We start from the raw sequence: 26,390 nt of genomic DNA on the forward strand, positions 1-26,390 counted from the left end.
GGAACAAAGGACAGTAACCACAGGAGTGTGAATGATCACTGAACCCAGACTAGAAGGAGACTAGTCTGTAAAAGAAGCTTACTAGAACATCTCTGAGGGTGAGATTTCATCTGTAATCGCTTTCTTACTGTATTAGGCATGGACTTGCGTATTTTATTTTATTTTGCTTGGTAATTCACTTTGTTCTATCTGTTATTACTTGGAACCACTTAAGTCCTACTTTTTGTATTTAATAAAACCACTTTTTACTTATTAATTAACCCAGAGTATGTATTAATACCGGGGGGGAGGGGGAAACAGCTGTGCATACCTCTCTATCAGTGTTATAGAGGGCAAACAATTTATGAGTTTACCCTGTATAAGCTTTACACAGGGTAAAATGGATTTATTTGGGGTTTGGACCCCATTGGGAGCTGGGCATCTGAGTGTTGGAGACAGGCACACTTTTTAAGCTGTTTTCAGTTAAGCGTGCAGCTTGTGTGGGATGTGGTTCAGACCTGGGGCTGTGGTTGTAGCAGGCAAGCATGTCTGGCACAACCAGGCAGGGTTCTGAAGTCCCAAGCTGCCAGGGAATACGTGCTCAGAGGTAGTCTTGGCGCATCAGATGACAGTGCCAAGTGGGTTTCTGTGATCCAACCTGTTACAGTGAGGACCTCATAGAAGAACTGGTTGTAAAGAACAACCGTGGATTGAGTGATCATGAGCTAATTCAGTTTAAACTAAATGGAAGGATAAATAAAAAAAGAGATCTGCATTCTTCTTGTTTATATTGGTATTTGATGTTTCCAGCTATCATGCCCACAGCTCTGAAAATCTCTGCCAATGTAAACCCAGTTTATTTGTTGGCAAAGGCTGTATTTGAATATCTTCCTTTTCCGAAGGTTGTAATGCCTGTCTCTTAGCCAACAATATGAACCAAGTAAGACTCTCATGATTGCCTCTGATGGTGTAATTCAATTGTCAGATGTGCATGTGCAACACGCACTGGAGTTAATAGGAACTGCACCCATATCTCTGAAGACAGAATGGGGCCCCCCAGGAAACAACTGTCTTCCTTGCTTCCAGAAGTCCCAAAATCTTATTCATTTCATTGGCAATGGGACTCATATGATGATTACCTTCCTCCCCCCCAAAAGTCTGAAGCATAAAGATGGACAAAAGAAAAACTTGGAACTATTCAATATAAGGAAATAGATAAACATACTTTCACAATATTCATTAACTAAATAGGCCAAGTTTGTTCTACACTGAATATACCTTCCCAGTTAACACACACATGTATTAAAAGGGGCTAATTTACATTTGATGGCAAAAAGAAGTATCAGCTCTATTTCTGAGTGATCAGTGTTTACTATAATTCATACAAACAACTATAACTATTCTTAGGTTGAATGTTGTTAGAGCTCCCTCAATTGCTTTATAGAAGAACTACAAGAAAACATGTTCCATTATCTTTGCATCATCATCATCATCAAACGGAGAAATCTGAACCACTCCTTCCTGTGAGGTAAGGATCGACAGGATTTCTTGAGACAATTTTTCATGCTTATTTTCTGCACATGTATCTGCGATCTTCTTCCAACCTTCCAAGGTACAGACCGTATCATTTAAAATAACTTGTTCCAGTGCATCTGATGAAGAAAAAAATATTATGTAGTGGCACAGTATTTGCCCTCAATCAGTTTCTGCTTTGCTCATATTAAACAAAGAACAAAAAGAGGTATGAATTTAGGGGATAATATAACTACAGATCAATAATTCTTTTTCCAGTTGGATAAATTCTAAGGGTAAGGACCCAATAAAGAAATAACTGATCAAAAATCCATTAGAAAAGTAGTGTTTACTTTATTTATAAAGATTAAAAGCCACATCCTCCCACAGCACTCAAAATCATGTCTGAAACCCTATGACCAGCAGAAAAACTGGAGAATGTATAGCCCAATTCTGGCTTTTTTTTTTTAAATATAAAGTTAATGGATGTTTTGCTGTTGACTTCAGTGGGAGTAGGATAAGGCCATCAGTTGGGAGTAATCATCACTGCAAGTGGAAAAATCAAATGTGTCAAGTTGCCAAATTACATGGCCAAGAAAGGTCCTTAACTCTAGAAGAAAGTATAGGAATTTGCAGCAGACCCTACCAAAAGTGCTAATTTGAACACAGGACTGAGCAAGGCAGGCTGTAGCAGATGGCAAAAGTAACTTTTTTGATCTCAGAGGGAGTACCATGAATACTGAGATTGCAGAATTGGGCCCATTGTAAACAGAAGGTGCTTAGTTATTTTAATCACTCTCCAGTATAGATTAAGGATAATAGGAGCATCAACGACACAATAATTTATGGATTTGGGGTTTGTTTTTTGGAAAGTGTCAATGGACACATGGTACAAAGGGAAACGATTAACGATGTGTTTTTAAATTAGCTGAATTAAATTTGTTAACACAATTAAATGATTGTGACCTCAATAACTTTGTTTTTATTCATTTTATTGCCATTTACAATGGAATTGCTTTGTAACTTCCCAGATACTGCAATGAAAATAGAGAAATGTGACATTTACATAACTTCACTATAAATGTCTGTTAATTACATCTTATTGTACTTACTCTTCTCACCCATGTTTATTTCCTCTAACAGTTGTAAACCATGCTCTTTGTGATCAGTATCAATGAGTGAGAGGATCGTAGCTCCAATGGATAATAATGCTGGTTTCTCATTCCACTCTTGAGTTAGACAATGAATTAGCTCAATACTAGGACAGTTTTTCAGTAGGAATAAGTAATCATCTGAAAACAATCACCCAGGTCATTATACATTTGTGGGTGTTCACACAAACACAAAAGCAACTCCAATTCTGATCTCACTGACCATGGTAAATCAGGTGAAAGTTCAATTAAGTTAGTGTAAAACTAGTATATGTGAGATCAGAATTTAGTCTCATTTATCTGGAAGAAAAGATAAACAGCACAATAATTAAATTCACAGATGATACTAACTAGGGAAGTGTTGCAAATATCAAAGAGGATAGAAATAATAAGAGAGACCTTGAAGTTGTTAGAAATATGGGCAAGAAATAAATTCAGACTGGAAAATGCAACTTAACAGAACAGAGGAATAATAATCTGAAGAAAAATATTAAATGGGAGAGAGACACTTGGAAAGCAGCACTGTTGAAAAGGGGCCTAGGGAATTGCAGAGTGCAAAAGTGATATGAACTTGCATTGCTATATGGCCACAAAGAGAAGCTAATGTGATTTTAGTTTGCTTACACAGAGGTGTCACATCCCAGAACAGTGAAGTGACAGCCCCTCTCTCTATATGGCACTGGTGAGACATTACCTACATTAGAATGCTGCAACAGTTATAGACACCACAGCAGCAGATGCAGGTTGACATAACAGAGAGAAATCATTTAAAGAAAAATGACTGAGTGGATGGAGGAAATGGCATAAGGAAAAAAATAAGAGCCAAGTAGCACAATCCTGCAGCATGCTAAACATCTTCAGTATCTACTGCCTTTCCTGCATGACTGGGCCCTAAATATGTATAGTTTGGCTAAATGAACGGACAGGATATGAATACTGTTGACAAGTATCTGAGGTTGTAAACACGGAGGGTGAAATTCTGGCCTCATTAAAGTTAGTGATAAAATTTCCAGGACAAAGAAAAAATATTTACAGTGGGGCCTAATAGCCTAATTTTGATGGATCTATGATTCTGCTTAATGTGCGTATCTACTGTTTTTGGAGAATTCACACTGACCAGTCTCAGGTACTATAAACATTAACTGCTGATGGTATGGTATCTGAGTAAATACATAATGTGTTCTGAAGTAAGATAGAAGAGTTGACCAGATGGGATTTTTACATTTCTCTATTCAAGGTCTTGGGACAAGCTCAAAAGAACCACCAAGTGAGTTTAAATAGACAATTTTGCTCTTTATTGAGGAACAGAATGTTCCCCAGATTCTTGTCTGAGTTAGGGCTGCTATTTTGCTGCTCTACTGTCTAAAGCAGTCCTAAAGCCACCTAGCCACCTGCAATGGATGCTTTGTTGCTGTAGAACTGGCCTAACTGCTCATATACTATCCACATTCATGACTGTCAGTGTAAGGGACATACTTGGGGAAAGGGGGCATGACCAGGTCTTCCCTGCAGTTCAGCAATCCTTGACTGCCATGATGGCAGCATGGGGCTATTGCCAGCTAGTGTAAATTAAAACAGCATATAGGCTGCTCTAACTCACTCCAGGGAACCAGCCCAATACAGCCAGTTTAGGAATGGGGGGAGCACAAAGGTGCCATAAAGCCACCTTTGCACCCCTTTTTCCCCCCACAAGTTGTGTTGTATACCCCTTGGGTGCAGCTGAGAATCAGGATCCAGTATGTGATGTAGTCTTTATGCTGCCTACGCTTCTTCAGCTAACATAATCAGACTAATCAACAGGACAAGATAATTTGAGGGTGCATCTGTATCTTGTTTACAAGGTAATAACTCTGAAGCTGAACGATGCACACTTCCAATACAAAGAAAAAACAATTTTAACTTTCAAATGATGTAATCACTAATACAGAAAATAAATAGATGCCTCAATTTATTTTAGGCCAGTAGCTTAACTTTTTAATTCTGTGGAACAACTTACAAAAGAGATCACCTCTTCTGAACCACATCCCTTTCTATAACCCACTCCTTCACCTTTCCTGCAACATTTGCTATCTCTTCTGAATGTGCCCATAGAACATATTTTCAGGATCAGTGCTCTGCAATATTACACCCTCTTTAGGGACAAAAATATGGAACAATATGTCATTGTCTATCAACATCCATGAATGATACTCAACTAAAAAATTAATAGTGAACAGGATTTTATCAGTATTAGCCACAATAAATGGGTTTGTTCAAGACAAAAAAAAAAGAGGTGGACCAAATATATATGCATGCCTGATGCTGAAGGAAATCCTATTTTAATGTAATACACTGGCAAAATTATTGACAAGATTAGCATCATCTTGAGGTTTTGGCAACTTTCAATTTGAATTTGTGCAACCAACATTGAAAAATCTATCAACATTTTCATTAGTTTGCATTCACAAATCAGCATTCTTTGATCTTTAAGAACATATCTTCACTTCTTTCATCATCTTCGTTTTTCCCACCCATTTGCAATGTACAGAGGATGAAAGTTCTGCTATACAGCCATGTTGACAAAAAAAAACAATTTTTGTGAAAGCTACACTGGAAAGTCACACTATAGGACTGTCCCATGTATTTTTGAAAACCATAATATCTGGATTACACAGGAGCAAAGTGATTATTAAAAAAGTCTCTAGGCCAGATCCATAGCTGGTGTAAATCAACATAGTTTCATCTATAATCAGTGGAGCTATGCTGATTTACACTGGCTGAGAATCTGGAGTATAAACTTAAATATCTTGAGCTATCAGTTAGAAATAAAAGCATTAAATAAAGTGCTGCATAATCCATAGATACATCTTTTTTGTAAAGGTAAAAAACAGCAAGTGTACATCTAAATAGGCATGCAACTGCATGCACTTTCAATACAAAGCTATAAGGAAATGTGATTACATGAGAGCAGAAACATACGGATTGAAATCCTGGCTACCCTGGCAAAACCCTTATTGACTTCACTGGGGTGAGGATTTCATCCCAGTGGGTATTGATATGATTGTCTAGTTGTGTGTTCAACTGTGCTTTACATCATAACTGATCAAGTGTCTTCACTTCCAAATATAGGCCCTAATCCTGCTAAAATGTAGGCATATGCTTAGTTTTACTCGTTCTGTGTGTCTAAGTGCCTGCAGAATCAGGACTTCAGTCAATATATTTGGATGCAGAATTAATCCAATTATGGTTTGACAAAAGAGAAAAGTACTTACTTCTAAAATGTAGTTATCTAAAATACAGAGCTGTAGTAGTATCCATGTTCCTAGCATGAGAGTGGTGAGGGGGTTTTCTATAGTTTAACTGCTCAATATTGGCACCAGCGCAGAGCTTTCAAATTGGAAATGCGCATAATCTGGAAACATTAGATGCATATATTCTCATAGAATCATAGACTTTAAGGTCAGAAGGGACCATTATGATAGTCTAGTCTGACCTCCTGCACAATGAAGGCCACAGAATCTCACCCACCCACTCCTGTAATAAACCCCTAATCTATGTCTGAGCTACTGAAGTCCTCAAATCATGGTTTAAAGACTTCAAGGTGCAGAGAATCCTCCAGCAAGTGACCCGTGCCCCACGCTGCAGAGGAAGGCAAAAAACCCCAAGGACCTCTGCCAATCTGTCCTGGAGGAAAATTCCTTCCCAACCCCAAATATGGCTATCAGCTAAAAACCCTGAGCATGTGGGCAAGACTCACCAGCCAGACACCCAGGAAAGAATTATCTGTAGTAACTCAGATCCCACCCCATCTAACATCCACTGGGATATCTACCGCTAGTAGTCCAAGATCAATTAATTGCCAAAATTAGGCTATCCCATCATACCATCCCCTCCATAAACGTATCAAGCTTAGTCTTGAAGCCAGATATGTCTTTTGCCCCCACTGCTTCCCTCGGAAGGCTGTTCCAGAACTTCACTCCTCTAATGGTTAGAAACCATCTAATTTCAAGTCTAAACTTCCTGATGGCCAGTTTATATCCATTTGTTCTTGTGTCCACATTGGTACTGAGCTTAAATAATTCCTCTTCCTCCCTAGTATTTATCCCTCTGATATATTTATAGAGAGCAATCATATCTCCCCTCAGCCTTCTTTTGATCAGGCTAAACAGGCCAAGCTCTTTGAGTCTCCTTTCATTAGACAGGTTTTCCATTCCTTGGATCATTCTAGTGGCCCTTCTCTGTACCTGTTCCAGTTTGAACTCATTCTCCTCCACTAGAGGTTTTGGAATTAATTGAGAAATTTAACAGTAACAAGTCACTGGGACCAGATGGCATTCACCCAAGAGTTGCAAAAGAACTCAAATGTGAAATTTCAGAACTATTAACTATGGTTTGTAACCTGTCCTTTAAATCAGCTACTGTACCCAATGACTGGAAGATAGTTAACTTAACACCAATATTTAAGAAGGGCTCTAGAGGTGATCCTGGCAATTACAGACCGGTAAGTCTAACGTCAGTACCAGGCAAATTAGTTGAAACAATAGTAAAGAATAAAATTGTCAGACACATAGAAGAACATAAATTATTGCGCAAAAGTCAACATGGTTTCTGTAAAGGGAGATCATGTCTTACTAATCCATTAGAGTTCTTTGAGGGGGTCAACAAACATGTGGACAAGGGGAATCCAGTGAACATAGTGTACTTAGATTTCCAGAAAGCCTTTGACAAGGTCCCTCACCAAAGGCTCTTATGTAAATTAAGTTGTCATGGGATAAGAGGGAAGATCCTTTCATGGACTGAGAATTGGTTAAAAGACAGGGAACAAAGGGTAGGAATAAATGGTAAATTTTCAGAATGGAGAGGGGAAACTAGTGGTGTTCCCCAAGCGTCAGTCCTTGGACCAATCCTATTTGACTTATTCATAAATGATCTCGAGAAAGGGGTAAACAGTGAGGTGGCAAAGTTTGCAGATGATACTAAACTGCTCAAGATAGTTAAGACCAAAGCAGACTGTGAAGAACTTCAAAAAGATCTCACAAAACTAAGTGATTGGGCAACAAAATGGCAAATGAAATTTAATGTGGATAAATGTAAAGTAATTCACATTAGAAAAAATAACCCTAATTATACATACAATATGATGGGGGCTAATTTAGCTACAATTAATCAGGAGAAAGATCTTGGAGTCATCGTGGATAGTCCTCTGAAGATGTCCACGCAGTGTGCAGCTGCAGTCAAAAAAGCAAATGGGATGTTAAGAATAATTTTAAAAGGCATAGAGAATAAGACGGAGATTATCTTATTGCCCTTATATAAATCCATGATATGCCCACATCTTGAATACTGTGTACAGATGTGGTCCCCTCATCTCAAAAAAGATATACTGGCATTAGAAAAGGTTCAGAAAAGGGCAACTAAAATGATTAGGGGTTTGGAACAGGTTCTGTATGAGGAGAGATTAAAGATGCTAGGACTTTTCAGCTTAGAAAAGAGGAGACTAAGGGGGGAAACGACAGAGTATATAAAATCATGAGTGGTGTGGAGAAAGTGAATAAGGAAAAGTTATTTACTTGTTCCCATAATATAAGAACTCGGGGCCACCAAATGAAATTAATGGGTAGCAGGTTTAAAACAAATAAAAGGAAGTTCTTCACTCAGCGCACAGTCAACCTGTGGAACTCCTTACCTGAGGAGGCTGTGAAAGCTAGGACTATAACAGGGTTTAAAAAGAGAACTGGATAAATTCATGGAGGTTAAATCCATTAATGGCTATTAGCCAGGATGGGTAAGGAATGGTGTCCCTAGCCTCTGTTTGTCAGAGGGTGGAGGTGGATGGCAGGAGAAAGGTCACTTGATCATTACCTGTTAGGTTCACCCCCTCTAGGGCACCTGGCATTGGCTACTGTCAGTAGACAGGATACTGGGCTAGATGGACCTTTGGTCTGACCCATTCTTATGTTCTTAAATATGGGAGACCAGAACTGCACACAGTATTCCAGATTAGGTCTCACCAGTGCCTTGTATAACGGTACTAACACCTCCTTACTCTACTGGAAATACCTTGCCTGATGCATCCCAAGACCGCATTAGCTTTTTTCACAGCCATATCACATTGGCAGCTCATAGTCATCCTGTGATCAACCAATACTCCAAGGTCCTTCACCTCCTCTGTTACTTCCAACGGATGAGTCCTCAGCTTATAACAAAAATTCTTGTTATTAATCCCTAAATACATGAAGAAGCCTCACCTCAGATGGGTAGTGGTTGTGGGTTGATCTATTACACCTAACTAAAACTTAAAAGAATAATTATTACAACTAAATTATTTTCTCTTCTCCAAAGTTACAAGCTGCAACAGACCACCCTACTCACAGGGACTTTGACATCAGGGATGTTGCTATAAAAATATATGCCATTATCTATTTATAAAAGATACTGAAATGCTACATAATGTGTGTGCGTAAATGTATAGACATATATTTACACATATACATAAAAAGTTGGGAAGGATGGCAAGAGAACGCAAGAAATAAAATACTTTATGAGAAATGTGAACAACAATTAGCAGATAAATCCAAAAATAAATTAAAGGGGTTAGTGAATTAAAACACACCTAGTTTGGCCAATATTCCTTAGGCTTTAAAAGACCTTGAAGTTGCAGATCTGCTATACAATGACAATGTCATATGCAGTCAGACAGCTTTTAAACATGATTCTTTTGCAGACAACAGAATCTAATATACAGGTGTCAAAACAAACAAACAATGGATATTTTAAGGATTTTAGCCTATCAGATAAAAACCTGAGGACATCTTCATGTCAAACTAGACAGAGGAACTCACTCACGACATACTATGTCAAGTTTGGAGAGAAGGGCAGTCAACGTTCCTTCCCCACTCTGAACTCTCAGGTACAGATGTGGAGACCTGCATGAAAGATCCCCTAAGCTTATTCTTACCAGCTTAGGTTAAAAACTTCCCCAAGGTACAAACTTTGCCTTGTCCTCCAACAGTATGCTGCCACCACCAAGCATTTTAAACGAAGAACAGGAAAAGAGACCACTTGGAGACGTCTTCCCCCAAAATATCCCCCCAAACCCTACACCCACTTTCCTGGAGAAGGCTTGATAATAATCCTCACCAATTGGTACAGGTGAACACAGACCCAAACCCTTGGATCTTAAGAACAATGAAAAATCAATCAGGTTCTTAAAAGAAGAATTTTAATTAAAGAAAAGGTAAAAATCACCTCTGTAAAATCAGGATGGTAAATACCTTACAGAGTAATCAGATTCAAAACCCTCTAGGCAAAATCCTAACTTACAAAAAGACACAAAAACAGGAATACACATTCCCTCCAGCACAGCTTATTTTACAAGCCATTAAACAAAAGAAAATCTAATGCATTTTCTAGCTAGATTACTTACTAACTTTACAGGAGTTGTATGGCTTGTATTCCTGATCTGTTCCCAGCAAAATCATCACACACACAGCCCAAACCCTTTGTCCCCCCTTCCAGATTTGAAAGAATCTTGTCCCCTCATTGGCCATTTTGGGTCAGGTGCCAGCAGCGTTACCTTAGCTTCTTAACCCTTTACAGGTGAAAGGATTTTGCCTCTGGCCAGGAGGGATTTTATAAGCACTGTATACAGAAAGGTAGTTACCCTTCCCTTTATATTTATGACAAGGGCTTTGCCAAGACAGAGGCTGGGAATGATTAATTGTCAGAATCTGCTTTATAGATATATTCTCAGAGGGCCTGATTCTACACTGCAGTGCAGTTTATGTACCGAGTGTAAAATGATGCATTATGATTTGCCAGGGTTTTATAACCACTTTGCACAGGTGCAAATGACGCTAAAAACTCATTAGGCAATTGCATCAGTTTCCATTATCATATTTAAAGAATTTCTCTGCATCCTCTAGTTATCAGATTAATGAATCTATGATTAAACTACAGATAGGCCAAACTAGCCTCTTAGATTTTGAAACTTTAGGCTATGGAGTCCTCTACCAATCTCACACTAGTCTCTTCGGCAGATCAATTAGGAGCTACTGAAGCATGGTTCTCTGAAGAAATTCCCTATTCCAACTGAACTAGTCACTTTAGTTGCTTTTAGGGTAACATTATTTACATATGCAGTGGCATCTTAAGAGCCAAATACTGCTTCCATTACACTTAATGAGAACAGAATTGGATTTTTACTGTGAATTTAAAATGTACAATTTAAAAATTTAGTCCAAAATGTCACCATGATAAGATTTAATTTTCAACTCTGAGATAAACATTTGGTAGAATAATGATGAAAGACAATATAATAAATGCCCTGTTATTTACCTAAAGTGAGGTGTTTGAATTGCTGTATATAATCCATTGCTCCACAAATTTGGCCCTGTTTACACAAGCACAGAGCAGCTTTCTTGTGCACGCCACACTGACTGTAGGCAATCTGAGCCAAAGCCAAACACTTGGACTTGTTGAATGGTTCCACCTCCCCATAGTCATAAATCACATCCCCTGCTGCCTCACAAAACGTCAGCCTGAAGAAAACAAGGTAATAAAACAAACCAGATAGTCATTTGTATGTTTTCATAACTCTGGAGCACTTCAGAATCAGTTACACTGGAACTGGGTTGTGTGTGAAAATACCAGACTGACTGCTCCCCTTCAGCTCTTGTGCCCCTCTGCCCTTGTCCCCAACTCTGCTTTTGAGTTAGGTTGTTTCCTCCTTCCACTTCCACGTGCTTGGGCCACAGCAGGCAGAGATCTAGGACCACGGAACAGACAGCCTCTTCATCAGTGCCTGTGCCATGTTAGCCATTTGTGGTTGGAATGGACAACTGCAGCCCTTGCAGCTCTCCTGTATATATGGGATTCCAGTTGGGGTGCAAGGACATATATGGGGAAGGGAAATGTGTGTTCTACCCACTTTGTGACATCTGGTAAGTCAGGCAAAGAGTCTGCTGCTGTTGAGTTGGGAACCTACTCAGTGCATTCCATGGGGTAGACACATAAGAACCTCAGAGGATAATCAGTGCAGCTAGCATAAAGGAACTCTGTGGGGCTAGAGCAAGTTCAGTGCAGACAAAATGTCTGGAGATTTCAGATGCTTATAACTTGGCCAAATTTGGATGGACTGCCTCTGGGGCAGGAAAAAACATCTCCCTGACTCCAATGCTATTCTGACAAATTTCAAGTTCCTACTCCAATGCATGGAGTCTCCAGAACTCTTCAAAGAAAGAATTTTTTTTTAACACTGGCAAAACAACTTACTTTTCTCTAATATCATTCTCAGAAATGGTTTTGTTTAAACTTCGTGAAGAAATTCAGACTGAGGAAGACATCTGGCATGGAAAATTTCAGCCTGAATAGGTAAAGCTTTGCAAAGTACAAGAAACTGAAAATGGGGGCTTATGATGGAAAGTGTTAGGCACCCTTAACTTTGGTATCGCTACCAGCTTTGCCTATAATTCAAGTAATTTTAGAATTTTTTAATATTTGTACAGTCCCATTCTAAAGTCATAATAAAGCACTTCAGAATGTGCGTCAAGCTGAGACATCTTTACTAACCTTATAGTTTTGACAAAAGGATGTAGGCCTCCTATCCTCCTCCACATACGAGGCCTGGCTTGACATTTCAACATGACAACATAATTTCCAGTGTCCTATTGATTTAGCAATTACTATAATTCTAGTGATATAATATGCTATAATGGCTCTTTTGGAAAGATTACTGCATGTGGTAGGAAAAGCCATAAAGAGAAATGCCCCATATGTCCGAATTCTAATGAGATTAATGCCATGCTGAACAGTGGAAATCTCCCAAACTGTTCTTGTGGGATTTCCACTATTTTAAAATGCATCTGAAGTGGATCTAGAAAATAGGTTCCTTCCAGTTTAGGATTTGATCCAATAGCAAAATTGCAGAGGCACTATTAATTCTGGAAATTCAAATTTGAATATTTCAACCCCCACAAATGAAATACAGGGGGTGGAAGATAGCTTTGAGTTTCCAGTTCAGGCCTGTCTCTTGAAGTAACTGTATTAAATACTGTGTAGATACTGCTGTTATTATAGAAACAGTCACATATAAGAATAAAAACAAAACTTCTAGCTTTTCCAGTAACTGCAGGTTTTTAATTTTTAAAAAATGGTACCAGAACAAAAAACAGTCTCACGAGCTGATTTTCATATAACTTTTTACTAGAGTATAGGAGAAAAGGGGCCTGAAACAAAATTTTGGTCTGCAGCGATCTAACAAAGGCTGATATCTTAAATGAAATGTTGCATTCTGCAAAAATAGCTTTTCATGCTGTTCATTTATCTTGGTTTATGCCACGGTAAATAGCATCGAAGAACTGTATCTGCAAGATTGCCATTTTGTGATATTGTGTTTGCATGGTTCTAATTGACAAGAAAAGGAGAGTGATCTTTTTTTAACAGGCAAGGCCTGATCACTTAGGAAAAGTATGAATGCAACTTTTACAGGGGAAGGGTACATACCCATATGAATCCAAGTACACTACAGGCCTACTTACCTTTGCTGTGTGACCCAGTGCATAACTAGATTTAACTGTTTTTCAAACAATGCACATTTGATTGCTTCCAGAGTCATGGCTGCACACAGAGGGTGTCTAACTGCAGCACTTGAGCTTATGAGGACCTCAAAATATCTCAGCAAAGGGAGAATCCTCCCTTTAACAGCACCAAGAGCTAGGAGGAGGAAAAGGAAAGTCATTGAGCAAAATATTTTGGAAAATAGCATTTATATTTTTCCAATAGTTGGGGTGGTTTTTTTTGCTTTGCTGATGTCCCCAGAATCCCCTGGACAAATCTGAACTAAAGGCTCAATCCTGCAAGATGCTGAGCCCCCTCTGCTGCCATGCTAGTCAATGAGAGTTGAGGCTGCTTAGTACAGAAGATGGTGGACACATCACATGATTCGACATTATCTGTGGACACCTAAAGGCAAATTTTCATAGCAAAATTGTGGATTTAAACTACTGAGGCTACATAGAGTTGCCTAGTGAAATGCCTGCATATCACTTTGAAAATGCACCTCCTAGTGGTAAGGCTACAGACAGTTCACTATAGAACTTTCTGCATAGGATGTCGGTTTTATAGTTAAGAGTAAAGGCAACTTTAACAGTTTCCTTGCTTTGATCCTTCTTTTTTATTGATATATTATTACTTATTATTTGTATTGCAATAGCACCAATCATAATTGTACCCTGTTGTGCTGTGCACTGTAAAACCCATAGGAAGACTCAGTCTGTATTCCCAAAGATTTATATCTAAGGCCCCAATCCTGCAAACATGTATGGTTACGCTTAACTCTGCTCACGAGTAGCGCCACTGAAGTCAATGAAACATAATTTTCAGCAAGTGAGTAAATTTTTGCCAGATCGGGCCCTAACCTAAAGCTTATTGTCTAATTTGTAATTCAGATTCTGAATATTAATTTAACATAGTTCTTTTGTACTTCTTTATTTTTGGTCTTTAACAATTGCATATAAAGTGAAAAGAGGAAGAAGAAGAAAAAAACAGTAATAAAATAAAGTTCAGTGGTATTCTCAGAATTCCCTCCAGCACCTGCAGGGGACAGACCAAGTTGCAACTGCTTCATCACTGACACCAGTGATGCTCACTGCATGTTGTATCCTCAAATTCAAAAGAAGACAGAGTATGGAGGACTAAAAACAACCAAGGAACATGTCTGTATTTATCTCAGGCATGTAAACAGCGTTACTGATCCTTACTGGACTGATAATGATCCATATTTCAGACCTTAATTATAAGCTGAAGGGAACACTGCCAGGTGATTCAAGCAACTTTTCTAGCTAATGCATAGGGCATGAAGGGCCATATTTTCAAAGTTATACGAGCACACTTGTGCACACCTATTTGCATACACTTAATTTATAAGTGGAAATAAGACAATTTAAGTACAAGTGTAGACAACTTCAAACTAGACCTTAAGGTCACTACTGAGCTGCACCACATAGGGAGGCAAAGTTGGTTTTAAGCAACCTTTATGCCTCCCCAGATTCTCAGCCTGACCAATGACTGAAATGACCACCAGCATAACTTAGAGAAGTCTAATGGCTTATCTACATTTTGCTAGAGGCGGTGGGCTGTGGCCAAGAATTGAATGGAACTCTTTGTGTTCTGAGCTGCCCCGTCACCCAGAGCCTGCCCCTGCCACACCCCTTACACACAGGAGGAAAAGCAGGTGGCAAAGTCAGCTATGCTGTCTTTATGCCACTCAAAGATTCCTTTGTGCAAGGAGAATCCAGTTGTCCTGCCCTTTTGCATTGCCTCAGTGCAAAGTGACCAGACACGGCACCAAGAATCTGGACCCTTAGTCTACCCTACAATAAGAGAGCTGTGGCACAGCTGCAGCTGGCTCAGGTCACCTGACTTGAGCTCATGCTGCAGGGCTATAAAATTGCAGTGTAGATGTTCAGGCTCAGACTGGAGCCCAGGCTCTGAGACCTGTGAAGAGAGTGAGTCTCAGAGGCTGGTCTCCAACCTGAGCATGAACATCTACACTACTATTATTAGCCATGCAGCCTAAGCCCCATGAGTCCAAGCCAGCTGACCTGGGCTCTGATACCTTGTGCCATGGGTTTTTTTATCGCAGCATACCTTAGGTTATTTTTATATTTACTTTGAAGTGTAAAATCCAAACACACAAGTAATTCACTTTTGCCCCCTCAAGGCTCCTTTCAACATGAGTAATAGAGCCAGATTCTCAGCAGGCGTAAGTCAGTGTCGCACTATTTGAATCAACAGTCATGTCAATTTATACCAACTTAGAATGTGACCAACAGTATTTCCATCTAAATTCCATACCCTTAAATTTCATCATGGTTTCTTCATTGCAGAGAATTCCTCTAGGACAGTTTGCAGCATAAACTGCTGCAGCCTCATACTGACCATATGAAAATAATTCATTGAATCTAGGACAGATGAAGGAAAAGACAATGTAATATAGCACTGACACAAAAACAAAAAAGAAATGATTGGTTGATGATGTGGTGAACTAGCCAAGGAAGGAATTCCAGAGAGCCTAGAATCAAATGTCAAAAACATGGCAATACCACGGCTTTAATACAAAGAATATATTAAAATATCTAGTACTTCTGTATAAAAGCAAATCTGGTGACAGCAAGTGGCAGTCTTCAGTGGCTCTCAGTTCCCCAAATTTTTTCCTCACCTTCATCTTCTAGTATTGTTTTGGTACACATCATCAGTATAGGCACTATACACTGGATCATTGAATGCTGACCACACTGCCTAGCAACTTATACAGTGTCCACAGTGGTGTTAAGGAAGTGGATCATCAATGGAAAGCAGACCAAAAGAAAGGCGGCTTGACAAGGCATTTAAATGAGGAAATCAGGTTGCAAAGCACACTACACCAGCTGCGCAAGAGGGTAACCCAGAAAGTTGTCTACATCTGCATTAACTATTCAATGGTGAGATTCTGCCCATATTCTGTTCTGCATGGGCTCCTAAGGGAGGGAGGGTGCAAGAAGCTTCCCCTTTGTGCTAAGAATGGCTGTTGGATAGTGTCATCCCTGTTCCCCCTCAGTGCTGCTAGCAGGCAGGAAGGACAGGGGAAGCTGGTGCCGTGGTTTCCACACTAGCTTTTTTTGCCAGCTGGGCATGGAAGACAGAGTGCACTGCACTTGCTCAAAGGGTGGCCAAGTTGCTGCTACGGCATGCACTCCCAGCCAGAATTCCTCCTCAGGGCTCCATCAACGACATGGTCTCTCTGCATCCCCTTCCAGTGTACCGGAGGGCAGTAGGGGTGAAATCTTTTCCCAAATTACTCTGTTAAGGGAAACCATATCTTGACTGGGAGTCCAGTTATCTGAACCCAGAGCCTATAATAATGATAGCCTATGATTAACCCCCTGAAATGTCCCTATTAAAATTGGCTATACCTCTATTATCATTCACCTCCTGACTGTGTCAATTAGATTTTCTCCTGAAAGACTGACTTGCTGCACTGCTGTTGGGTTAACAAATATTGATCTCCAGAAAGAAGCTGTTGCAGTTAGATTTCAATGAATGTTATATTTAAGATGCTGATTTGGGAGGCACTGGTATAGTGGAATATGGCCTTTCAGCTCACGGATCAAACTGAGGTCAAATCCAGTCTAGGTTGGTAGTACCTGCAAGTTGTTACCATTTAATTGCTGTTCAGTGGACAGTGTAAAATGAGTTTATGATCTCATTCCTGTTCTTAGTTGCAAGAGTTTTAAAGATATTTAGGCACCTAAAGATAAAGACAGGCGCTCAGTGGGATTTTTAAAAGCACCTAACTCTCAACAAGCACCTAATGCTTTTGAAAATCGTACTTGGTACCTATTGGTATCTTTAGGAAAAATTCTAGACCAAAGTAATCTCCTCAGAGGTGTTCATATCATCAACAAACAAACCCACCTACACTGCTGGTACCTTTGTTGGCAGTTTCAGCAAACAGGCCAAGGATGCAATGGACTGTAAAGTTAAAACTACCCTTTATGCCCCAAAAGTGATCTTCCAGGACAGGGCTGAAGCACATGAGTAGAGCAGTGTGGAGAAGCTGCTTTTGCTGCATCTGGTCTGTGAATAACCAACTGATGTAGGTCCACAGGGCTGTCAGGCTAGCAAGCACATTTTACAAACACCAGACATTACAAAGAAGAAAAGAGTGCTCTTTTTACAAAATCCTAATTTGCCCTGGAGGGACTGCATTAAACATGATATGTTATCGAAACTCTATAATGCTGTAAACTGCTTACACAGAGTAGAATATAAGAGTTACATTCTATTCACCTTTCAATATATTCAAGCAAATCTTCAGCCTCTTTACTCTTGCTGGGGTCATGTTCAAATATATGAGAGATGTTAAAGGCAGCAGCTGCTGAAAGTTAGACACATCAATGGGAGGTAAATGTGTTATTATTTCAATAGACAAAATCAGCATTAACATTGCAAGAGTACAAGAAAAGAATAGATTTTGATCCATAGAAATGTGTCTTTCAAGAAAGATGGGTTTACAGTTTTTGCCAGGCTCTTTTGCATTAGCAAGCAGGAAAGGGACCTTCTATAAACTAATGCATGTTTCATGCGTTGAAAAGACTGAAGAAGTCTCCCACAAGTGGAAATAAGAAAAGGAGTACTTGTGGCACCTTAGAGACTAACAAATTTATTTGACCATAAGCTTTCGTGAGTTACAGCTCACTTCATCGGATGCATTTGGTGGAAAAAACAGAGGGGAGATTGATATACACACACAGAGAACATGAAACAATGGGTTTATCATACACACTGTAAGGAGAGTGATCACTTAAGATAAGCCATCACCAGCAGCAGGGGGGGGAAAGGAGGAAAACCTTTCATGGTGACAAGCAAGGTAGGCTATTTCCAGCAGTTAACAAGAATATCTGAGGAACGGTGGGGTGGGGGGGAGAAATAGTTTTACTTTGTGTAATGACTCATCCATTCCCAGTCTCTATTCAAGCCCAAGTTAATTGTATCCAGTTTGCAAATTAATTCCAATTCAGCAGTCTCTCGTTGGAGTCTGTTTTTGAAGCTTTTTTGTTGAAGGATAGCCACTCTTAGGTCTGTAATCGAGTGACTGGAGAGATTTAAGTGTTCTCCAACTGGGTTTTGAATGTTATAATTCTTGACATCTGATTTGTGTCCATTCATTCTTTTACGTAGAGACTGTCCAGTTTGACCAATGTACATGGCAGAGGGCATTGCTGGCACATGATGGCATATATCACATTGGTAGATGCGCAGGTGAACGAGCGTCTGATAGTGTGGCTGATGTGATTAGGCCCTATGATGGTGTCCCCTGAATAGATATGTGGACAGAGTTGGCAACGGGCTTTGTTGCAAGGATAGGTTCCTGGGGTAATGGTTCTGTTGTGTGGTGTGTGGTTGCTGGTGAGTATTTGCTTCAGATTGGGGGGCTGTCTGTAAGCAAGGACCTTCAAATCAGCGGCACTGCAATGGGTACCCGCATGGCCCCACAGTATGCCAACATTTTTATGGCTGACTTAGAACGCTTCCTCAGCTCTCGTCTCCTAATGCCCCTACTCTACTTGCGCTACATTGATGACATCTTCATCATCTGGACCCATGGAAAAGAAGCCCTTGAGGAATTCCACCATGATTTCAACAATTTCCATCCCACCATCAACCTCAGCCTGGACCAGTCCACACAAGAGATCCACTTCCTGGAAACTACGGTGCTAATAAGCGATGGTCACATAAACACCACCCTATATCGGAAACCTACTGACCGCTATTCCTACCTACATGCCTCTAGCTTTCATCCAGATCATACCACACGATCCATTGTCTACAGCCAAGCTCTACGATATAACCGCATTTGCTCTAACCTCTCAGACAGAGACAAACACCTACAAGATCTCTATCATGCATTCCTACAACTACAATACCCACCTGCTGAAGTGAAGAAACAGATTGAAGAGCCAGAAGAGTACCCAGAAGTCACCTACTACAGGACAGGCCCAACAAAGAAAATAACAGAACGCCACTAGCCATCACCTTCAGCCCCCAACTAAAACCTCTCCAACGCATCATCAAGGATCTACAACCTATCCTGAAGGACGACCCATCACTCTCACACATCTTGGGAGACAGGCCAGTCCTTGCTTACAGACAGCCCGCCAATCTGAAGCAAATACTCACCAGCAACCACACACCACACAACAGAACCACTAATCCAGGAACCTATCCTTGCAACAAAGCCCGTTGCCAACTCTGTCCATATATCTAGTCAGGGGACACCATCATAGGGCCTAATGACATCAGCCACACTATCAGAGGCTCGTTCACCTGCGCATCTACCAATGTGATATATGCCATCATGTGCCAGCAATGTCCCTCTACCATGTACATTGGCCAAACTGGACAGTCTCTACGTAAAAGAATGAATGGACACAAATCAGATGTCAAGAAATATAATATTCAAAAACCAGTTGGAGAACACTTCAGTCTCTCCAGTCACTCGATTACAGACCTAAGAGTGGCTATCCTTCAACAAAAAAGCTTCAAAGACAGACTCCAACGAGAGAGTGCTGAATTGGAATTAATTTGCAAACTGGATACAATTAACTTAGGCTTGAATAGAGACTGGGAATGGATGAGTCATTACACAAAGTAAAACTATTTCCCCATGTTATTTCTCCCCCCCACCCCACCCCCCACTGTTTCTCAGATATTCTTGTTAACTGCTGAAAATAGCCTACCTTGCTTGTCACCATGAAAGGTTTTCCTCCTCCCCCCCCCACTGCTGGTGACGGCTTATCTTAAGTGATCACTCTCCTTACAGTGTGTATGATAAACCCATTGTTTCATGTTCTCTGTGTGTGTATATCAATCTCCCCTCTGTTTTTTCCACCAAATGCATCCGATGAAATGAGCTGTAGCTCACGATAGCTTATGCTCTAATAAATTTGTTAGTCTCTAAGGTGCCACAAGTACTCCTTTTCTTTTTGAGAAAACAGACTAACACGGCTGCTACTCTGAAACAAGTGGAAATGTAATTAGGAACTTATTTCAAGCAGGGCAGGTAAATTCTAGGACAATGTTTCCCTGTCTATGTCCCCAGACACATACTCTAAGGCTGCCAGAGATTAGGAATGAGAGGTGACACCCTAAGGACCAAATTCTACTCATTGAAACATTCTACAGTTCCACCTGAAACCAATGCAGCTGCACAGAATGTCACTCAGGGTAGAGTTTGGCCCTTAGCTCTGGGACAAGAGTGGAGACCACACTTTAAACTCCAACTAGCAGCAAACAACAGACATAGGGACAAATTCTGATTTCAATTACAACCATGTAACTCCACTGATTTCAGTGCATGGATTTACAGGGATGTAAATGGGAGCAGAATTTGACCCACAATCTAAAAGTCCATTAGAAGGGGCAGAGTGGAGGAACATAAGAGGTATCTCCCTTGATCTGTCTAACAATAAAAGTTGAGAGCAACAAGTAAGATTCAATTTGATGCCAAGCGCATAACTGCATTCTACTCATGCAGCATCTTGGCAGTGTTTGGAGAGTGCTTAATGCTCATAAAAAGGCTGAACATGTCAGAAGGCCTAAGGCAACCGGCTGGAAAACATTTTTTAAAGATTCTTTACCATCACTACATCACTTGCCTAAATAACCTGGATGATTTAAAGTACGAGTAGCAGGAGACCTCTGTGACTCTGGAAAAAAACCTGAGGGATTGGGTAGCACATGAGAGGTGGAGACTGTATAAACCACCTCAGGACACCTCAACTTCATCTTAACTGTAGTAAAACATCATAGACCAAATTCACCCCTGTATAACTCTGGTGAATATTTTCTATACCTTTATCAGATTTCTGGGCAAAAATCTTATTTTCCTAAATGCTAGACACATGCAGCATCATGCATGGGGGAAATGGATGACCCAAGATCATTAGGGATGGGACTTTCACAGGGACCTAAAGGAATTAGGGGTCCAACTTCCACTGTAAATGGGACTTGGACACCTAATTCTTTCAGGCCCCTTTGAAAATCTCAGCCCACATTTAAAAAAATAAAATAAAAATGTATAGGCCAGATTCTCAACTGGTATAAGATCGCATGGCTCCATTGATATCAATGGAAATAGACTAATTTACATGAGCTGAGAATCTGGTCCCATATTTTCCATGCTTCATAATATTGTCCTCCTATTTTTACTGTTTTTACCTTCTACAAATTCTTTCTTTTCCATGACTTGAGAGAGGAGTTCTTGCAAGGAGGTGCTCTTGTCAGATTTTGCCCAGGCAGACACAGCATTTGCAACCAAAGTAATTCTATTATAACTATAAACAGTTTAAGAGGGAATCAAACATTTCATTAGGATCAGTTTAACTTCTCAGTAGTTCCCTATGAAGGATCAAGTTCATGCTAACCCTTAACTTCAAGGTTCTATAAAGCTCGACCTCTGCCCACATATCTTCTCATTCTAATCCCTCCTTCCCTCCCTTCCACCCAAACCTTCCTCCCCAACTGCTTCCCTTTTATCCTTCTCCTGCTTTCATCTTTGTGCTTTCCTCTTTGCTGCCCATTACAGATGGGAGTCTTTGTCTGTCCTAATGTAAAAGGTACTGCCTCCTTTGAAACCCTTTGAAAATACACTTCTTCCAAGCATCATTAATCCACCAAACATAGGAAGGCTGTCATATTTATGTCATTAAAAGCCTTATACTGATTTGTATTGAATGCATCTTCAAATCACCAGCATACTATGAGCTAGATTTCCAGATCGCAGCAAGCTGCACTCAATTTATCTAAGGCACCTTTCATCTCTCACAATCTAAGAACTGATGGAGGGGGGGGAGAAGGGGACAAAATTGCCCCTAGTGTAACTTAAAGCAGTCTAAGGGCTACTCTAGATTGTACCAGTTAGAGCGGTCCCCTCAGTGCCACTTTGCCAACAGAGGATTTTCATCACAGGTCATCCAAGTATTCCCCCTACATCAGGGAAATCCCTGGCTGCACACTTGAGGCAGCTCTTTATCTCTTCTGTGCTGCTGGAGCAATAGACAGAACAGGGAGCCAGGACCTAACACTAAATGACCACACTGCATGCTTTGTCAGTTGACTATAAACTCTTAGGGGCAAGGAATTTTGCAAAGTACTGAGCACAATTAATACTGATATTGTTAATAACTCTATAACAATTAATAACATACCGAAGCTAAATCGAGGTGACAGACAGAACACTGTAGAGAATATCCCTAACAAAAAAGATATGTTGTTGGATGAACACTTGTACCTCAGTCTCAGTTTCTCATTCAGAGCCTCTGCCTTATCTCGTAGTTCCAATGAGTGCTTGAGTTCCTGCTTTAGGCCAGCCTTGCTCTCCAGAGGGATGTATTTTGATATCATGTCACCTTTCAGTTCTCGCACTCTCCCTTCTAACTGAGCAAGGTGTCTAGAAAGAGCATCTAAGCTGAGAGATTCTTTTACAGTCAGACCTGTTGAAGAAGGAAATGTGTTTAATGAGCTCTTAATTGTGACAAACACATAAGGTGGATACAGAAACTGTGGGACATGCAAGTTGCTAGGGTTCTCTAATCTGAAAATCAACACACTGAATTTTGCAGCTCAGACATAATCCAAGTCTTCCTTTACTTTAGAGCCCATCTCTATTAATAAGTGAAAAAAAATAATGTATAGAAGGTGATAAAAGTTTAGGGTTCAATAATATTCCAGAGCCGTAATTGAATCTGTTAGTTTTTGGTGTAATGTTCCAGCAGTGACGACTTAGAAATAAATGTACAAATGCTGTGTTACATACTATACATGCACATCTAGTTATTTAGATTCCATTTGCTGAGTACTGACCAAACATTACTGGCCAGATTGTGACCATCTTCTGAGCAATGTGAGAGAAAGATACTATCTCCCCTGGCACTGCCACACACAAGTTGGTCACAATCAACCCTTGTTCGCAGTGGGGGAATTCATCTCTGCTCTACAACCCCTTCGTGCTTGCCTGGCTGCACTGACTCCACTGGGATGTTCCCCATCCTAAGAAAACCCCCTGGTGCAAGAGGGTCTGTGCAGCAGCCCCAGAGATGGCTCTGAAACCTCTTGCAGAACGCCCTGCCACAATGAAAATCCTAATGTAGGCCAGGGACAGACAAAGGAATAGAAGGGGGGTTGGGAGAGGAGAAATGGTTGAAGCTTTCCTGTGCTCTGATGATTCTGCACTCCTGCAGTTGCCAATAGGGTCTATTGCAGCAGTGATAAGTTAGAACAGACCTCACGGATTCCCCGGGTTGCACAAATGGGTTTAACTGGTCCCCAATCAAGGAGACACAAGTTCTGTAACAGTCAGCATGCTCCCCATGACTACCAAAGAGCTCTGGAAGGCACTATGCTCCCTGTAGCATGCATCCTTCCAGAGCTTCCACTGGGCCAGTGAGGCTCCATAACGGCCAAACATGGGTTAGTGCCTTATAGGATTGCTGCAGCCCTTTGTGTATATGGCTTCTCTTTAGTTAAGAGTAAAGCTTTAATCCAAAAGAAATGCTCAGGCTGCCTAACAAAATATTGGTCTTTACCTGGTATAGGCTTAGCAGGGTTTATCTTTTTTCTTGGAGTCAAAGCTTCTGTAGAGGGCACTTTTTTAATATTTCTTATTTTCAATATTAGATTTTGAATTCTAGCAGAATTTCTCTCAATAACTTTTATCCTGCAAAAAAGAAAAGATTCTGCAATTTCTTTTCTACATTTTAGAATCCTAGATCATCAGGGCGAGCAGATGCTATACTAAGTTTGTCACAACACTGTTCTGTCATTCTGTTACTTGTTTTCCCTAACATGCCATATTAATTGTACTTGTTTTTGTTTCTGGCTAGGCAGCATTTCTCAAATGCAGCCACCAGGGGCTTTTCTTGCGACTACACCCTCCTGGGCTGTGATGGGGTGAGGGTGAGTGGCAAAATAGCAGCCTGTCCCTATCCTTGTTGCTCCTGGATGCCCCACCTTAGTGTTGGTGATTGCTGGGGCTGTCAGCAGAAAGGCTCTGCCCCCCTCTGGAGACACCTGGGGCACAACACTGGAGGATCAGGCAGCCAGTGAATTCCCCACCTTCCCAGGGCAGTGGGGCTCAGGCTTTGGGCTTCAGCCCTGGTGTGACAGGGCAGAACGTTCTGACTGAGGGACTTTGGGCTCCAGCCCTGGGCTCTGGCTAGGAGGCGGTAGACCCCAGGTTTTGGGGCTTCAGATTCCAGCCCCCTGCTGCCTCTCCCAGCTCCCCATCCAGGGCTTGATTTGTCCCCAGGCTTGGCAGGGCTGAGTACGTCTGCTGTAAAAAGTGATACTCACATGTTTGTTAATAGTCTGTTGTGAAAAGTGATTTCTAGCAAGCAATCAATAAAAAAGATTTTGGAAATGTCTATGTGCATATTTATTAGTTTTTCCTAAAGCTAATTAAGTATTTTAGGGAAAAGTGTGAGAGTGGCTGCCAGCAAGAGTTGGTGGCCTTATTCTAAGGCCACCAAAAAAGTTGTCCTGAGAACCCCTGGACTAAAGGCATGCACCTTCTGATAATCTTATCACATACATACAACTATATGACACCAGTAAAGTATAGGACAATAAAGAAAGCCACGTAGCAGACTGAGGGAAAGTGAATAATTCTTCCTCGGTTTTATACTTCTCATATTAAACAAAAAGAAAAGGAGTACCTGTGGTACCTTAGAGACTAACAAATTTATTTGAGCATAAGCTTTCGTGAGCTACAGCTCACTTCATCGGATGCATCTGGTAGAAAATACAGAGGGGAGATTTATATACACACAGAGAACATGAAACAATGGGTTTTATCATACACACTGTAAGGAGAGTGATCACTTAAGATGAGCCATCACCAGCAGCGGGGGCGGGGGGGGGGGAGGAGGAAAACCTTTGCATCGTACCCATCGCAGTGCCACTGATTTGAAGGTATACATTGTCCCCAAATGTGAAATAGTTATGGGTGAGAACAAAGTCACAAAGTTCAGCCACCAGGTTAGCCGTGACATTATCGGGGATACTGTTCCTGACGGCTTGTAGTCCATCTTCGTGTGGAATGTTGGTGTAGAGGGCTTCTACATCCATAGTGGCTTGGATGGTGTTTTTAGGAAGATCACCAATGGACTGTAGTTTTGTCAGGAAGTCAGTAGTGTCTCGAAGATAGCTAGGAATGCTGGTAACATAGGGCCTGAGGAGGGAGTCTACATAGCCAGACAATCCTGCTGTCAGGGTGCCAATGCCTGAGATGATGGGGCATCCAGGATTTCCAAGTTTATGGATCTTGGGTAGCAGATAGAATACCCCAGGTCGGGGTTCTAGGGGTGTGTATTCTATCTGCTACCCAACCTCAGCCTGGACCAGTCCACACAAGAGATCCACTTCCTGGACACTACGGTGCTAATAAGCAATGGTCATATAAACACCACCCTATATCGGAAACCTACTGACCGCTATTCCTACCTACATGCCTCTAGCTTTCATCCAGATCATACCACACGATCCACTGTCTACAGCCAAGCTCTACGATATAACCGCATTTGCTCTAACCTCTCAGACAGAGACAAACACCTACAAGATCTCTATCATGCATTCTTACAACTACAATACCCACCTGCTGAAGTGAAGAAACAGATTGACAGAGCCAGAGGAGTACCCAGAAGTCACCTACTACAGGACAGGCCCAACAAAGAAAACAACAGAACGCCACTAGCCATCACCTTCAGCCCCCAACTAAAACCTCTCCAACGCATCATCAAGGATCTACAACCTATCCTGAAGGACGACCCATCACTCTCACACATCTTGGGAGACAGGTCAGTCCTTGCTTACAGACAGTCCCCGGACCTGAAGCAAATACTCACCAGCAACCACACACCACACAACAGAACCACTAACACAGGAACCTATCCTTGCAACAAAGCCCGTTGCCAACTCTGTCCATATATCTAGTCAGGGGACACCATCATAGGGCCTAATCACATCAGCCACACTATCAGAGGCTCGTTCACCTGCGCATCTACCAATGTGATATATGCCATCATGTGCCAGCAATGCCCCTCTGCCATGTACTTTGGTCAAACTGGACAGTCTCTATGTAAAAGAATGAATGGACACAAATCAGACGTCAAGAATTATAACATTCAAAAACCAGTCGGAGAACATTTCAATCTCTCCGGTCACTCAATTACA

The 26,390-nt window shown here is 40.9% G+C and overlaps 1 protein-coding gene across 8 annotated transcripts in view; it reads right to left on the reverse strand.

Annotated features, from left to right (window-relative positions):
* Positions 1-1,387: 1,387 nt before the first annotated feature.
* CLHC1 (clathrin heavy chain linker domain containing 1) overlaps positions 1,388-26,390 on the reverse strand; it is a 35,702-nt gene continuing 10,699 nt past the window's right edge. For 6 of the 8 annotated variants that reach the window (XM_038395275.2, XM_038395274.2, XM_038395273.2 and 3 more), the window contains exons 4-12: positions 23,747-23,877; positions 22,453-22,654; positions 21,381-21,496; positions 17,451-17,538; positions 15,477-15,583; positions 13,160-13,334; positions 10,959-11,161; positions 2,604-2,783; positions 1,388-1,631 (exon numbers count right to left, since the gene is read on the reverse strand). In XM_038395275.2, the coding sequence (XP_038251203.1) occupies positions 1,429-1,631; positions 2,604-2,783; positions 10,959-11,161; positions 13,160-13,334; positions 15,477-15,583; positions 17,451-17,538; positions 21,381-21,496; positions 22,453-22,654; positions 23,747-23,877 (1,405 nt within the window). In that variant the 3' untranslated portion in view covers positions 1,388-1,428. The remainder of the gene's footprint in view (positions 1,632-2,603; positions 2,784-10,958; positions 11,162-13,159; positions 13,335-15,476; positions 15,584-17,450; positions 17,539-21,380; positions 21,497-22,452; positions 22,655-23,746; positions 23,878-26,390) is intronic. The other 2 variants (XM_038395276.2, XM_043512316.1) reach the window with 2 other exon arrangements.

Source organism: Dermochelys coriacea, chromosome 3, assembly GCF_009764565.3.
Source record: "Dermochelys coriacea isolate rDerCor1 chromosome 3, rDerCor1.pri.v4, whole genome shotgun sequence".
NCBI lineage: Eukaryota > Metazoa > Chordata > Testudines > Dermochelyidae > Dermochelys > Dermochelys coriacea.